The following is a 16,024-nucleotide window of genomic DNA, read 5'->3' as shown; positions in this document are numbered from 1 at the left end:
TCATTGAAACGTTGAAAATCGTTCGGTCTGTAATTTGAAAATATCACGAAAAATCATAGTTGACGAAAGATTCACCTATCGGGGAATATTTCAATGCTGTAACAGCGATTAGTTTCTCGTGGCTCTGTGGGCATGTGACATAAGTTATAGCTCCTTTCTTTGCTTGCTTATCCAATAGTATACTAAAATCTGGAAGAGGTGGGGTTTTCCTGCGTACGACACGCTTATGTCTCTCATAATCGTATAAAGAGACGAAACCTTGTAGATTACCGGTGACTATAAAATTGCTAACGAATGAAAGGACGGTGTTACGAGGAAGTATAATTTTATGAAGATTAAACTATATATACTACGCCGTAAAAGACAGATCTAACTAGAAGTTAATCAAACTCCATTAGTGTAAATACCTTCGAGGATGCGCATCTAAACTGGTTATCGCAAAGTTCTGATCTTGAAAGATAAATCGACACTTTAACGTAGGAATTTCTATCAACGCAACTGTTCCACTCAAACAACCTTTACGAAAAATATTACAAAACTTTTGCATATGAATTCCATTTAATATTAATTTTCTGAAAACCTTGCCAGATTATTTAATGCCGTGAAAAGATCTATGCTGTATATGCTCTTTCAAAGAGCAAGTGTACAAAAATGTAATAGCACTTACCGATAATGAAATTTTCGATATAAAAAGGAGCACCTTCGACAGTAACATCGGTAGGCGCGTGAGGTAATTTTGTAAATGCTTGCTGATTTTTATTGTAATTCTTCAATGTTTCTTCCAAATATACAGACATCGTCGATGGAACTTGATCACGATACTTCATCGATTCTATTTTTTCTATATATTTCATTTTTCTCTCGTTAATATTATCTCCTAATTTAATTTCCGAGTATTCTGCCATTTCTTCTTCGTTCTCGAAATCTTCTTCTTCGTCAGATTCGACTGCAAGATAAAGTGCAATCATTTTTTGCCTTTATTTTTTATATTATTTACGTTATTAAATTCTTCGAGTGAGAAGATAATAGCAATCGAGTTGATTGCATTTGAACGTAATCACCGATATTGGTAACCGATAGATGACTAGACAGATGATATTTACCATAAATAGTTTACGTTCGAGGGAAACTACCTGCCTACCTAATCGAATGACTAATTGCAAGTCGTTGTTATTACAAGTGGTGATGTAATTATGCCGTAATGACCGAAGCAGGATATAGTATGATTAAAAATCGAATAATTTCAACTTCAAATTCATATCCTTCGGATTAATACTATCTCGGAATTTTGGAAATAGAAGATATTCCGTAATAGCAATAAATATCGAACTCACGTTTAAATTCACCGACCGCAGACCCAGGAGCTAATAACGTGGACGAAAGATCGAAACTTATCGATCGAATAGAATCCAGAAGTTTATGTTGACACCAGTAGAGTATTTTTAAATCAAGATCGTAAAAGCTGATGCGCCCTTCTGACGTTCCTGTTACTATCCTTCTAAAATCGTACGTGTAATACAAATTTCGATAATACTGTATTTACAAAAATAAGAAAACTTTATTTACAACTGGAAAATTATGCTTATAATAACTCGATTACTAGTCGTAACTTAAAGTAAGTAATATAACATATATAGGATGTTTACGATATCAATTGTCAATGTTTTTTTCGAATTAACAATGACAAACCGAATAAATCTTTAACCGGAGATAGTATATCGTATAAATTTTGTACATCTCTAATATTGGAAAATATCAAGTACCCATCGTGATATAATATCACCATAATACTGTTCTTCTCTAACTGCACAGACTTGATGTGTCTCTTTTCCTTGTTGTTAGCTGCACTCTGATCCTTACTCTTATTTTTCTGTCTTTCAACAAAAGTGCCCCAAACCAGAACGTATCCTACACATAAATATCGAATATCAATCTTTATAACAAAGATCAAATTGCAAGCTGCAATCTTCACATATAGGTAGATTATATATAAGTATGTGTAATAACTTTGCGAGAGCATAAACAAAATGGAATAACAAGTACAAAGAAGATGTAAAAACAATACCGTTTGTCGTTGCTGTTAATACCCGTTGTGTTTTAGGAATGTAACAAGAGCAATTCAAGATCCCGTATCGTCGTACGTTACCCAAAATTTTTGGTATGTAATATTTCAATTCATCTTGCTCCTAATTCGCAAAAATTATCATTATCTATATCTAGATGTATTATATATTTCGCTGTTGAATTGTATCGAATCGCCAAGGTCGATTCGTCGAAATTCTTACGAAACTTGTAAAACTTGCGTGTACGCGCGCGCGCAAAAGCTAACATATGTACATATATAATAAAAAAATTGTAATTTAAGGTAACGTTGTAGGTGTTAGATATTTGTAAATACGTTTTGATTTCATGGTGCTTCGTTCTATTTAGGATGGACTACCTCGCGATCTAAGGAATAATTTCCTGTTCCCTCGTTAATATCTCGTTGTTTGCTTTCTATCTGACCGCGAAATGGAAAAATATCGCAAATGATGCAATGGCAGAGCCAACTTTGACATCGCTTTTCACGAGAACAGTCGAGTTCCGGCCCACGGTTCGTTTTGCGGAGTTGACCCTCGTGACGTGAGTAAAATACGATGCAACCGGAAAGAAAGTTTAACCCTGAATTTCAAGGTCGATTCTGCGGCAACCTTTTTCGATAAATCTCCACCGATCTAGAGATGTAGAATCACGCTTTTGTGATCCGGTCACTTATTTTTTATACACGCTGTACATTATACTGACCCATTTAAGGAACGCAACGCAGTAATCGGCAGTTAGACCAAACTCCTCGGAACAGTCTTCGTTGAAAGCTATTTCCTTTATTCTATTTGAAAAAAGTTCAGTTAACTCCGTAAAAGCTGAAAATAATTTGCTTTTGAGAATTGCCATTAGAGGTATTAATACGCGTTCTATTTTAAACAGCAAACTAACGAATTTTTAAACGGAAATGAATAGCAAAAATTTTGGCGATAATATTAAAGTTATTCTAACGTGATATTCTTTACGTAAAAGTTAAATAAGACTGGTAAATAATACTAATGATTAACCATCAGGTTGATCTTTCCCATACGTCCATAGCCAAAACTGAACTTTTTGGTGAAATTCGTTTCCAACAGTTACTATATACTTAGCGTTTGGGCTAATTTTAGCAGCGGTCATTCCTTTATCACCATGCGGATTAAATAAAGTCGAAATTGGTACACTGCAATAACAATAGCAATAGCAACTACAAATATGTTACATTTTTTCAAGTATTTGATGTCATATTCGACGTTTGATTTGTGTATTTTATTTATAATATACATGATGTTTCGTAATAAACGGCCAATTATTTAAGCACCTAAAAGCAATAAAAAAGAGTCCATATCTTTTTTTCGCTTCAATTCTCTTTCTTCGTACGATGGATTTCAAGTATCCTCGTAAACAAAAGTCGTTTTGAACATCTCGTACGAGGGTAATCAGATATGATCAGAAACGATGGAACGTAAAATTTGCTATATTTTTTAAACAAGATCAAATAGGACATACATTGATACGAACCTTTTTTTATTGTTTTTTTTTTTTTTTTTTTTTTGGTGCTAGATCCGCCTCTTAAACTGGATTGTCCACTTATTATGGAACACCCTGTATGCGATACCTCCTGTAACGTCACTTATCTTCCCGATAAGAGAACCTGTTTGAATTTCGCTCCCTCACCTTTTCTGGTTCTTACTCATAACTTAATTCTAGCTGTTGCACAATGCGCCGTAATAGTCGACGCGCAAGTAAAAAACAGAGACGTGAAAATATACGTTTTTCGCTGGTTGTGAAACGTGCCCTCCTCCTCCCGCCCTAGCTTCCTCTCCATTAGTTTCTAATTAGTAGCAAAAGAAAAGAAAAAAATTGGGCCAATTTTGTTCATCGCATTTCCAAATTTCATTACCCAGTTTCGGTGTCCCAAACGACAGTTACACAATCTTTCTCAAAATCTGCGGACATCAACCATTTTCCATCTTTCGATGTCGATAAAGTTTTCACCGTATTCTTCTACAAAGTTAACGCACGAACAAGTCACGTATGAAAATGCAAATATAATAGGCAAAAGATCGATACATACATGACCTTGAAGACTTATCGCGTATTTCGTCTTATAGTTGTAGATTATTACAGCATGCGAACAAGCATAAGCGATGATCGTACGATTTTTTGTGGTTAAATTTATTATAGGTGTATCTGAATTTGTCCCAAAAGACCATAATAATTCCTGTATTTAAAAACGTTATATATAGATAAATTCCATTTTTAACGGTACATATATCTTTACGTATACAATATATATATTATATATACGTATCATTAAGGGTTGTTTTTAGGTTAGTTGCAATATGTATTATAATATTAAACAGCTTTTTAAAAGATTTCAGTTTCTCGATCTTCTTAAAAGAAATTTAGATATAACTATGTAAATCCATTGCTTACAAAAGGACAAAGATTAAAATCAGTTTCTTCCTTTTCGTAAGGTGCCCTTATGTTGGTCTCTCTTTCACTTTTAGAATCCGTTGATTCCTTGGAGCACGATGGTATCGAAACATTCGCTGCCATTTTAATTGATTCGCGTCTTAGAAGTTTTCAATTTACGACCTGAAATTAGCAAACGATTCACCCAACAGTTTTTACGCGTATAAGCATATCGCGAATATTATAGAGACCACCGCGACAAAAGAATAGCACACCTTGAAAATTTCTTAATTTTTATGCTATAAATTATGAATATTTAATTTTTAATACGTACATGCGTTTTCTACATAAATTTTTGTCACGTAGATATGAAGATGTTTTTTTATCTGTAAAAACAGAAATATCGTGTCAATAGCGCATTATTTAAAATCATGGAAATGATATTTTGTACAGCTGCCAGAATTTACTATTTAGATTTAATAAAAGGTCTTAAAATTTCTTTCGATTTATTTTTTCTCATTATATTCTTTCAATTCATTTATGCTATTGAACTGTCTGCCCTTAGTATAAACAACTGTAGCAACAGTTTTCTGTTATATGTATTTTACTTGTAATTATACCTTGGGATCTTGAAAAATAAAACATTGAGAAATTTTGTTCCTATCATTATCGTTTTTTTCCTATCATTTTGCCCCTTCGAACCAAATATCGTTTTCCTCTGACATCTGTTCCTATCATAAAAAATAAGTGAGATATTTAAGATACCCAAGTTAGGTGGGACAACTGCTATACGTTCTATACAGTTTTATACGCTCTATACATTTTGAATTTTCTATAAAAGCTTCAATCTTCGCTGCTTAATTATTATTATTATTCTCACGTGATAAATAAGAAAATGTTACATATGGTTATCTATTGGATAGCTAACAGAGTTTATGCTGTCTTTTTATGAATTTTCATATTGGTTACAGAGAAAGGTCAAGTGACATCGGCTTCGTTATCAATCTCGCTGAAGTTACTGCTATGTCAAGAAGTCATTAAACCGTTTCAGTTCCTGATTAGTCGAAGAAGCTTCTAACGTATGCAAACATTGGGAATCATTTTAATAAAGTTCTAAACAAATATTTATATTTCTTTGGTGTTTGATCACTGTTCAACGAAATAAATTAAATATAAATTATAATTATTAAGTTCTGTGAAGGCAGTGCATTCATGGAGTTATCTTACATTATCTTCTCTGTCTTTCTTGTCGTGGGAAAATATGATTCAGCACCTGTTTATTCGAACATTAATACTATTTCGCCATCTTTGTCTGCGGTAGGTGAAAAGAAATTTAATTTTATGAAGAAAATTTCCTATTAGATATCTTATTACGAATCAAACGAATTAGATTTCTAGAAAAATAAGTTTTTGTATCTCAAAATACGCATATTCTGATGTAGATAACACAGATGCTTATAATCTTTTGTTACATTCTCTGAATTATATTCGTGCGATCGAAAACGTAACTATTATTCTTTCTTTTTATATTGGCGTACAATGTATAGTGCCAAGTAGAAAACAGAAAATCCGATAGAACGTACAAATAAAGATTTTGGCGAATGAGTTCAACCGAGTTCATATATGTATATATAAATATTATAACGTTTTATGTTCACTAGACAAAAATAAAAATACCACTCTGATTAACTACAAAATATCAAAATATCGCGATTTATTCACGAAACTTTGTGAATAATTTTCTAGATAAATTTTATGAAGGAGTATGGGTACTTGGAAAGTGGTACAGCTGACTCGGATGCGTTATATGAGAAAAATGCCATAACAAACGCAGTAAAAGCTTTACAAGAATTTGGCAATATCCCAGTTACTGGGCAACTGGATAACACGACGCTTAAGGTGCATTTTTTTGTCTCTTGACTATCGTATTTAATACTATACTTATTCAGCTGAATGGGATCACCTGAATATCCGTTTTATTTATTCTTGTACGAGAGAACTTCTCAAGATCAAGTTACAGTATTTCAAGAGCCCCGTGCAAATGGGATGGAAATAGTGATTTCTCACTTTTTTGCTTTTTTGCAAGATTTTGAGGTTATCAGCTTTTTTTATAATAGCACTAGAATATATGTATTTATTCCTTGATATTCTTGTAGAGCGTGAAAAAATATATCTGGGCTCGAATGAAAGTTTAGAACTTAATGAATTAATTGTAATTAATTTTATCTAAACAGTCTCCGTGGTTTCTTAGTTATAGGCGAATTTAACGAATAATTTAATATATATCGTTTTTATTTACTTATTTATGTACACATGTATTAACTCTTTTAGTACCAGCCAGCCGATATATCAACTGCGTTTATTTACGTTCAGACTCATGAACTCGAGAATTCGAGACGCGCTTAATTACCCACTTACTTACTTATGTATTCATCAAAATAGCTTTGACATTTTTCGCATGTACACCACGTTTTGAGTTAGTTGCGAGAGCTGATAATATAAGTGTTAAACCTGCTACTATCAAACAATTAATTTTATATGTGAAAAATAATTATAAAACTCAATTGTTTCTGGTGTTTTAATTAAAATTTTTTTATTTCCTATATTATTTAAAATATTTTTTTAACGAGTGTAAAATGTTACTTTTGTAAGTTTTCATTTAGAGGAAACTGTTATAGTTAATGGCATCTCCACGATGTGGTGTTCCTGATATTTTAAGGAAAAGGAAAAATCTACAACGTAACAAGCGTTTCGTAATAGGATCGAAAGGTTGGAAAACGAGAAACATCACATACTTGTATGTACCTAAAAAAATCTAATAATGAAGCACAACAGCTTATCTTCCATCTTCATATATTACGTTCATTACATGTATCTATTAATACGTGTATCACAAATAGCATAACTAACTGGACACCAAAGGTGGGAGAAGAAATGATTACATCTGAAACTGGAAGGACTTTGAACACATGGAGCGGATATTCAAGACTTAATTTTAAGCCGATTCATAGTCCATATCCTGAGATTATCACTGCTTTTAATCGAAAATCTCACAATGAAGAATTAGTGCTACAAAATAAAAAAAAATAAAACTTATTAAAATTGTCAATCTTTTTATGTGTGTCGATGACCTTAGAATAACATTCAAGTCGACCTTGCATAAAATTTTATCATCATCTGAGTCATCTTTTTTTATCTTCCGTAGCGGTAGAAATAATTTAACTGTCCATGCTAATAAGATTTAAAAGTGAATGCAGCGAGAAAAGAATGATTTAAAATTCTTTTACTTCTGATGTCAATATTTTTCAAACTACATGTTGACGACTCTAATGATATTTTATAATTAGCAACTCGATGATTTTTAAATACAATTTAATATATCACGTAATTATTAATCGTTGCATTATTTTTTTTTTGTAGATTTTAAATTAAAAATTGCAGATATTAAAATTAAAAATCGTTACCTACTAGTAACTTCAAAATTTTGATTTTCTTATGAATGATTTATTATGTAAAATTTTATGTTTTCGTATGTTATTGAATAAATTATTGACGTATATATATTTTCATATTTATTTACTTTCCTTCGAATGTATACAGAATAATATACTGATATTTGAAAAAACTATATTTATAAAAGTCACTATAAATATAATAATATAAACTATATTTGCATTAATTTCTAATGCTCCAAAGGAATCAAGTTTTCCATACGGGACGGTGCTCTATAATTTCATGTCGAAAATATAATATCCTATGAATGCTCTCCTACTTGCACTCAGTAAAAAATATTTCCAGTTTAAAGGAATTCCGCTCAGAAAATTAATTCTGAAGCCAATGTTATAAGCATGAAAAACGTTTAACGTCGATCATACTTCGAAATATTCACAAATATTAGCAATGTAACAAGTTTAATATCATATATGTTTAACTGCAACAACTTTGTGGCTTAGGATCAAGCCCAGAACGTTTAGTTACAGATATACGTGTAAATTCTTCTGCCACTGTTGGATGAATTCCAACGGTATCTTTTAGTTTTGGAAATGTTAAATTACACCTAGAAAAATAAGAAAATAATGAAATAAAAGATAATGATAAAATAACACATTGTTAGTATAGTAAAAAACTAAATAAATACATACTTTATAGCAGCAGCAAAACCTTGAATCACTTCACCGGCATTAGGACCAATGAAATGCATACCAAGTACTCTCTGATCACCATTTCTAAATGCAACTACCTTTAAGTAGCAATTAGAAACATCTTTTTGTGGTATAAAGAATTCCGTTGGTTTGTAATATGCATGATAAATTTCTATTTTGTCTTCTCCATGAATAGCAATCGCTGCTTCTTCGCTAAGACCAACACAACCATATTCTAAAGGACTGAATATTGTTGTTGCAACATTCACGTAATCCATTTGTTCCGTTGAGTTTCCGAATAACCTTCTCGCTAATAATCGACCCGCATGTATGGCAACAGGGGTTAATTCTGGCTTTTTCTGTAATACGCAATAAAAACTGTAAATATTTATCTATCTTCACCTTTTAACATTACTTTTCTTACATCGATAACAATAAATCTTAATAAATTAGAAAAGGAAATTTTTTTTCAAAAGTGAAAAATAAAAATAAAACTCACATGAAGCACATCACCAACAGCATATACATTTGGAATATTCGTTTGTTCATCTATTGCGTCTATTTTTGCAGTTTCGGGTACAAGTTTAAGACCGATGTTTTCTGGTTTTAATTCTTCTGTAAGTGGTTTGCGACCTATAGCGAAGAGAACGGTATCGAAAATATCTTGATGTGTTTGTCTATCCTAAAACAAAGAAAATTTATCGCTATATAAATATAACTTGAACATTAATTATATATATATTTTCTTTTTAATTAACAAAATAGAACATACTTTATCTACCCAATGTACAAGAAGCCGACCATCGCTTTGCTTTTCAATTTTTGATGGTTTAGCTTCATAAATAAAGTGTACACCACGTTTCTCCATTTCCTCAGCAACAGTATTTGCCATTTGCTGATCAAATCCACGTAAAATAATTGAACGTACCATTACAGTTGCATCGTAACCCATACTATTCAAGAATCCAGCACACTCCAAACCAATATCTATTCATCCATTAAGGAAAATGAAGCATTATATAACATTATTTTAAATCTCACTGACAAAGATACGAAAAAATTTTGAAGCGTTGTCACAAATGTTTTATAAAAAAAAAAGAGGATACATCCAGCACCAACAACAAGAGTTTTCCCTGGAGCTTCCCCTAAACTAAAGATATCATCGCTGCTTATACCATATTCTAAAGCACCAGGAATATTAGGATATCTTGGCCTACCACCTACAGCAATCAAAATATTCTTTGCTGTAAACAATTTTTCTTCTCCATTTTTCATTTTCCCGCATACTGTATGTTGGTCTTTAAAATAACCAAGTGCATTGAAATATTCGACTTTTCTGTAATAATAAAAGAGCCAAGTAAATTAATAAATACAAATTTTATGCTTGAAAAGTAAAAATAGAGTAGTATTAACTTTGTTCTAAGCTCTACTCGTGTGACCCAGTTCACAGATTTTATATGATTTTGTACTGCTGTTGTTAATGCTTGCCAATCAATCTTAATAGTTTTTGGATCTGGTATTTGCCAACCATAAGCTGCTGATTCCTAGAAATATGAAATTTTAATGTTCAAAGTTCTCTTGAACAATAAAACGTAATTAATCTACTAATGAAACATACATGTATTGCTTCTCCTAATAAAGCAGCTTGATGCATCAACTTTTTTGGTATACAACCAACATTTACACAAGTACCACCCAAACCCCAAGTAGTACCTCTTGGAGATGGTGTGACAAAATCAAGAACTGCAACTTTTGCACCTAGATTCACTGCTTCTTTGGCAGCTGCCAAACCTCCTGATCCACCACCAATAACAAGCAGATCATACATGAACTTTTGATCAGCTGCAAACATAATAAATAAAATTCTCTATAAAATTAACTGTGCTCGTTGAATTTTCAACATTGATCATTGTAGAATGTATATTTTGAAATATTTCATCAATTTTTCATGTTAAAATATTCTAGCTATGTAAAAGCTGAATGATCATGAGTATGAGGTTATACGATATTTCTGTTATTATTAACAATAAGTTAAAACTACATTTTAATAAGACAGTATCTAGAAATATAAAACTACCGCTTAAATTACATGTAAATTAACGGAGTTGAGAAACAAATCATTGAATCGTGTTAATTATTTTTAACCTAGCCGGTATAAAAGCTCAATGGTATACGAATATATAGATTTTACATATTATCAACAAAATTAAGGCATATTTGCAATTACAAATCATAGAAACCTAAGACTCACAGCACATGCAAGCCATCGCAGTTCTTCCATAAGGGAAAGTATTACATCTAGGCCATGAGAACTCGAGCAATTTAGCGTGAGCGGAGCGGAATGTGACAAGCCTAGCGAGCAGCGTTAACGTCGCCATGATTATTGCCAGCCGATCACGGCCACGTGACGTCACCCTGATGACACTCGTGTTTCACGATATACGATAATACACTCTTTTAAGGAGTACAGCGTACACCGCGTCAGAAAATTATTACGATATAGAAAAATATCTCGGAATAAAATCGCGACATAGAATGAAGTCTATCTTAATCACAGGCTGCAACCGTGGGCTTGGCCTAGGTTTAGTGAAACACCTGGTAAAAACGTTGCAACCACCAGAGAATATCTTTGCAACTTGCCGAAACGTGAATAAAGCAAGGGTAAGATTGGTCATAAAGTGAATGAGAAAAGATATTATGCAATAAACGGATTCAAGCTATAAATTCGACTTACCAATTGGTGCCATCGTTACACTTTACAGACTTAAAATTCACGTTATAAAGGAATGTAATAAGTAATGGTTCTCCTGTTTAAAGAACGTTAACTCTCGTATATCGCGCTTGATCAAAAGATTTCTTATGTCTAAAAGACAAGAGCGAACTGACGCCTACTTGGTTCGATTACCGCCATCTGTTATATAGTTGCTCCAAGCACATGAGTTTTTAAGTCTGATTTATAGTGATTCACACAATGCGCGTTGGTCAATTGCGCAAGGAACTGTTTCATGCAAGTCACTGTAAATTTCGTTATAAAACGAACCTTAGAACCCGGTCTTTTGGAAAAAAAATTTTAATCTAAATTCTAGAAGATCCAAATAATCATCAACGCACGTAAAAATATTTATAAATGCATAAGATTTTAGTATCTTACGACACAAAATACTTTTATAAATCCTTCATACGAGAAATTCTTCCTACATCAAAGATAATAATGACATGACATGATCGCTCGAATAAGTAGAATTGCATGAAGTTACATTAATTATTAGGATTAAAGATCATTTTCTTGGATAAATAGCGATTATCTAGCGATATTCGAGAACATTTCTATTATGTAATTATTTCATTTTAAGTATATTCCCAAGTTATATTGTCTTTCAGGAATTGACTCTATTGGCTGAGAAATCGGAGAACGTTCATATTATTGAAATAGGTATGTAATATACAATATCATAATATGTAACCATACCGTAGCATTTTGTAATTTCAAACAAATTTTCCTCGTTACTGTTTATCACAAAGCATAATCTAATGTGTTATCTATTGATGATTAATGATAATTTATAAAAATTTTTTAAATAAATCAAATGTTTTATGCAACAAAAGAACGATTCAGTTCAATAAACTAAAGTTAAGCATTAATTATCTTACATACACGTATACATGTATATGTGTATTTACTTTTTTGCTTTTAAAAATGAAATTTATGTTAATCAGTAACTGCAACCATGGACTTAGCTTAGGTTTAAATAAATATAATATTTAAAGATAATATAATATTATTAGTATAATAATTAAAGATAATATAAAGATAATATATAGAAAATATATAAAGATAATAAAATTTAACCGTTAAATGATGCCAATTTTAATCTAAAGTTTAATGCTAATATTTCCATTTACAATTTCTATCGATATTTATTCAATTACAAGTTCCATGTCTAATTTTTATCATATAGAAAATGTATTTCTAAACTTGAGATGTTAAAAGGTAAAAGCGTTTATTTGATATTATTAATTTTAACGCAATATTTTAAGTATATTATACAAAAACAGATTTATATTTATATAAAACATTTTATATTATATTATATAACATATTATATTATATAAAACAGATTTATATTTTATCGTTTTCTCCTCCAATTGTTATATCTAATTGGTAACTTGATAATAAGAACGAAAAGATTATTCGGTCAAGTGCAATCAGTAATTTGGCAACATAGCACACATATTTCGTATAATGATGTTTCATTTCTAAAATATAAGACTGACAATATATTAAAAATATAAATAATATTTTAGAGAGTCAAATACTGAAGAACTCCTCATCTTTATCAATCTAATCCACCAGGGACATAAGATTAATTCATATTTCGGAAACAATAAGCCACTTTCTAAGCTAGGATTGATACAACAAATTTCCCTTAAATGTAAATAAAATATTGGATATAATAATCAACAGAATAAAATATAAAAAATAATAAAAAATATTACCGTGTAATTTGTTTTTTTCCGAAGAAGCTACAAATTAAAATAAAATATATTTAGCGTTATCGGTTTTGTTATGAAGATATGTGTGAATGTTATCGGTAGGCTTACATGAGCAATCTAGCTTAGATTTTTCAACAGATCCAATTGTGAAATTTCGAATTTATTGAAACTGTTTCGTATACCTATGTAAAAAGATAACATTCATTATATAATAGGATGTATAAATACACATATGTATGTTACAGATTAATCGGACTTTTTCCCTCTCTAGTTTACATTGTCTTTGCTTAAAAAGAGCTACAACTAATTTTGACTTTAGGGGAAAAACATTTTTAATATTATCGTAAAATACTAAAAAGAAAAATATGTGCTTATAATCAAATAACTTTATATATATTTTTCAGGCGTGCAAATATTTTCAATTATTAATATATTTTACGCAGAATATTGCAATTGTTAAAAAATCTCGATAACAAATCATGATAAGAGTTTTCGACTTACCCTTGAAGTTATTTTGATCTATCACCAGCTCTTTCACTTTTATATAGTATTCAGTTTCTTGATCACTTAAATCCGAGTCCATGGTTTGCGGTTTCTTGTGACAACTAAGACACCACGACTTCTTTTTCTTCGAGTTACGAGATTTCATGTTACAATGTTTAAAATGAGAAATAATTCACGTTGGGAATTTAACAAATAAATATGTATAAACAATGTTTACAGAACAAGGATTTAGTTGCTTCTATTTCCTGTCGTTGAAAACGGTGGAATTTCATTAAAGTAGTACTGGTCGATACGTACTTATGATATCTGATAATAAGAGTTATATATAAAAATTTTTTCGCCTTGGCAGCCAGAATACGAAATATTTCTTGAATTCATATAATAAAAAAATTATCTACATGTATAAAAAAAATATCGATTTCGAAACAATTTTTACGAATGATCTTATTTCTTAGATATAGAAAGAGAAAAAATAAAATTTTACATTATAAAGTCGGTAGGAAGGTTTACTGCCTTTTTTTACACAAAAACTAAAAGTGCATAAAATTAATTCATAAAAATTAAAAAAAAATTAGAAAAACCATACCATTTTAATTAACGAAACAAATTATAGACGAGGAAATACAGATTTTTTAAATAACGAAACAATATGAAATCTTTTATGAAATAATGTGCCATTTTGTATACCATTTTATAAAATTATATTTATATTTTGTAATCAAAATATGATTTCGTAAGATGATATCTTAATGATAAGAAATATTGATGTTAGTGTAATAGTACTTTACGTTACAAATTTTCAAGTTGACGATTTCATGAATGCGATGAAATGTCATGAATATAAGAAACTAATAAAAAAAAATGATGTAAAGAAATTATGTGACTTACCAATATCTATTACATTTGCCGTATATAAATTAGATTAAAGAAATCTGTAAACCATCAATTTAATAATTTTAAGCTAAATATAAATAGTTAACACAAATAGTACGAAAGTAGAGAATGTACGCAGCTGTAGTCTGGAAAATACATACAAATCTATTGACCAGAGCCAAAGAGTAGTTACTATAGTATAAAAATGAAATATTCACTACAAACGCGTTGTAGTAAAAGAGATATACATGTATGTACATAGTACAAGGTAATTTATGAAATCATTAGATTTAATATATGTATGGGATGCCTCAGATTAAATTTTGTAGTTTTTAACGTACATTTCTATTTTCTTCTTTTTGTTTAAAGATTTAGCCAATACAAAAGATTACGATAAAATAATAAAAGTCGTGGCCGAAAAGGTAGGCAATGCAGGATTAAATGTTCTATTTAATAATGCCGGAATCAGTTCAAAATTTACAAGGCTTGGTCTTGTAAAAGAGGAACAGCTTACAGAAACATTTTTTGTAAATACTGTAGCACCAATTTTGTTAACAAAGGTTAGTTGAAGATTTTTTAATACATACTTTTTTAAAAAGTATTGCATTTAGTTGGGATTATTAAAAATATTTTGTCCTTTTTTTTGTATGTACAATATAATTTTAAGAACATACAATATATATATATATATATATTGGATTCATGCTGTTTTAATTTCTATGAATAATGTTAATTAATGAATTGTAAAAATAATACATTTCTATTTATTACATACATTTCTGCTCTAATAATATATTTCTAGGCAATTTTACCATTATTGAAAATAGCATCCAATAACTTTGCAGACAAATCAAAAATGAATGTTAACAGAGCTGCGGTTATTAACATGTCTTCAATTCTTGGAAGTATTGCTGACAATAATGAAGGTGGATATTACCCTTATAGATGTAGCAAGGTAATATTTTCTTTGCTTGAATCAATCAATACATAATTCATAACTTAACAAAACATTAAATTTGAATATTATTTATTTGTGTATAAAAGTATTGCAATAGATTTCTTTGAGAAAATCATATTTTCTATATATACTGTTTACATTAGCGACTCTCTATTCTCTTATTTGTTCCTACTTCATAGCTTCGTACAGTTACATATTGCAACAAAATTATTTCATACTATCTCAGTATTTTATTGTAAGCACTAATTTTGTGTTAGACTGAATAGTGCAATAAAGAATTTACCTATCCTATGTAATAGATACAGTTTATAATATTTATCTTATTTTTAGGCAGCTCTCAACGCAGCTACAAAGTCAATGAGCATTGATTTAAAAAAGGATGGAATCCTTGTTACTTGTATACATCCTGGCTGGGTGCGTACAGATATGGGAGGAACCAATGCACCCATGGATGTTGATACTAGTGTTACTAATATCTTGAATATATTAAATTTATTAAATGAAGAACATACAGGTTGTTTTATTCAACATGATGGAAAAATTTTATCTTGGTAAATAAAAGTGTTATATAGGA

The 16,024-nt window shown here is 30.4% G+C and overlaps 4 protein-coding genes across 6 annotated transcripts in view; 2 read left to right on the top strand and 2 right to left on the bottom strand.

The window, feature by feature from the left end:
* Positions 1-4,688, bottom strand: part of LOC117158950 (cilia- and flagella-associated protein 251) — a 9,582-nt gene extending 4,894 nt beyond the window's left edge. The window contains 13 exon segments of the mRNA XM_076621409.1: positions 76-287; positions 408-572; positions 664-946; positions 1,335-1,498; positions 1,764-1,908; positions 2,066-2,186; positions 2,441-2,599; positions 2,601-2,714; positions 2,785-2,900; positions 3,090-3,244; positions 3,965-4,068; positions 4,139-4,285; positions 4,501-4,688. Of these exon segments, the coding sequence (XP_076477524.1) occupies positions 76-287; positions 408-572; positions 664-946; positions 1,335-1,498; positions 1,764-1,908; positions 2,066-2,186; positions 2,441-2,599; positions 2,601-2,714; positions 2,785-2,900; positions 3,090-3,244; positions 3,965-4,068; positions 4,139-4,285; positions 4,501-4,623 (2,008 nt within the window). The 5' untranslated portion in view covers positions 4,624-4,688.
* On the top strand, positions 2,123-8,038 carry LOC117158929 (matrix metalloproteinase-24). Its single transcript, XM_033338337.2, has 5 exons — positions 2,123-2,158; positions 5,451-5,796; positions 6,226-6,378; positions 7,158-7,276; positions 7,380-8,038. Exons 2-5 carry the CDS (start codon positions 5,692-5,694, stop codon positions 7,567-7,569), a joined length of 567 nt encoding a protein of 188 aa, XP_033194228.1. The 5' UTR covers positions 2,123-2,158; positions 5,451-5,691; the 3' UTR covers positions 7,570-8,038.
* On the bottom strand, positions 8,039-13,725 carry Trxr1 (Thioredoxin reductase 1). 3 transcript variants are annotated; one of them, XM_033338124.2, is made up of 8 exons: positions 13,617-13,725; positions 10,240-10,463; positions 10,035-10,165; positions 9,728-9,957; positions 9,394-9,608; positions 9,121-9,303; positions 8,622-8,980; positions 8,039-8,536 (listed from the first exon to the last, which is right to left on the bottom strand). In XM_033338124.2, the coding sequence occupies exons 1-8, from the start codon at positions 13,696-13,698 to the stop codon at positions 8,407-8,409; spliced, it is 1,554 nt and encodes a 517-aa protein (XP_033194015.2). In that variant the 5' UTR covers positions 13,699-13,725; the 3' UTR covers positions 8,039-8,406. The 3 variants fall into 3 exon arrangements, with proteins under 3 accessions (XP_033194015.2, XP_033194017.2, XP_033194016.2); XM_033338126.2 differs by lacking the exon at positions 13,617-13,725 and adding an exon at positions 11,356-11,554; XM_033338125.2 differs by lacking the exon at positions 13,617-13,725 and adding an exon at positions 10,873-11,005.
* On the top strand, positions 11,152-16,024 carry sni (SDR family oxidoreductase sniffer). The gene is made up of 5 exons (XM_033338128.2): positions 11,152-11,282; positions 12,003-12,054; positions 14,862-15,052; positions 15,295-15,447; positions 15,781-16,024. Exons 1-5 carry the CDS (start codon positions 11,157-11,159, stop codon positions 16,003-16,005), a joined length of 747 nt encoding a protein of 248 aa, XP_033194019.1. The 5' UTR covers positions 11,152-11,156; the 3' UTR covers positions 16,006-16,024.

The sequence above is a fragment of the Bombus vancouverensis genome, chromosome 9 (genome assembly GCF_051014615.1).
Source record: "Bombus vancouverensis nearcticus chromosome 9, iyBomVanc1_principal, whole genome shotgun sequence".
Taxonomy (NCBI): domain Eukaryota; kingdom Metazoa; phylum Arthropoda; class Insecta; order Hymenoptera; family Apidae; genus Bombus; species Bombus vancouverensis.
The sequence above is the reverse complement of the archived record's forward strand: the minus strand, read 5'-3'. Positions and strand labels throughout refer to the sequence as shown.

What these genes read in the sequence shown, in the direction of transcription:
- LOC117158929 (XM_033338337.2), top strand. Translation starts at nt 5,692, where the DNA reads ATGGAGTTATCTTACATTATCTTCTCTGTCTTTCTTGTCGTGGGAAAA. An exon ending in TTTCGCCATCTTTGTCTGCG is followed by an intron (nt 5,797 to 6,225) that starts GTAGGTGAAAAG and finishes ATAATTTTCTAG; the next exon opens with ATAAATTTTATGAAGGAGTA. An exon ending in ACGAGAAACATCACATACTT is followed by an intron (nt 7,277 to 7,379) that starts GTATGTACCTAA and finishes TATCACAAATAG; the next exon opens with CATAACTAACTGGACACCAA.
- sni (XM_033338128.2), top strand. Translation starts at nt 11,157, where the DNA reads ATGAAGTCTATCTTAATCACAGGCTGCAACCGTGGGCTTGGCCTAGGT. An exon ending in GAAACGTGAATAAAGCAAGG is followed by an intron (nt 11,283 to 12,002) that starts GTAAGATTGGTC and finishes ATTGTCTTTCAG; the next exon opens with GAATTGACTCTATTGGCTGA. An exon ending in CACCAATTTTGTTAACAAAG is followed by an intron (nt 15,053 to 15,294) that starts GTTAGTTGAAGA and finishes ATATATTTCTAG; the next exon opens with GCAATTTTACCATTATTGAA.
- Trxr1 (XM_033338125.2), bottom strand. Translation starts at nt 10,999, where the DNA reads ATGGCGACGTTAACGCTGCTCGCTAGGCTTGTCACATTCCGCTCCGCT. An exon ending in TATTAGGAGAAGCAATACAT is followed by an intron (nt 10,166 to 10,239) that starts GTATGTTTCATT and finishes TCATATTTCTAG; the next exon opens with GAATCAGCAGCTTATGGTTG. An exon ending in CGAGTAGAGCTTAGAACAAA is followed by an intron (nt 9,958 to 10,034) that starts GTTAATACTACT and finishes TTATTATTACAG; the next exon opens with AAAAGTCGAATATTTCAATG.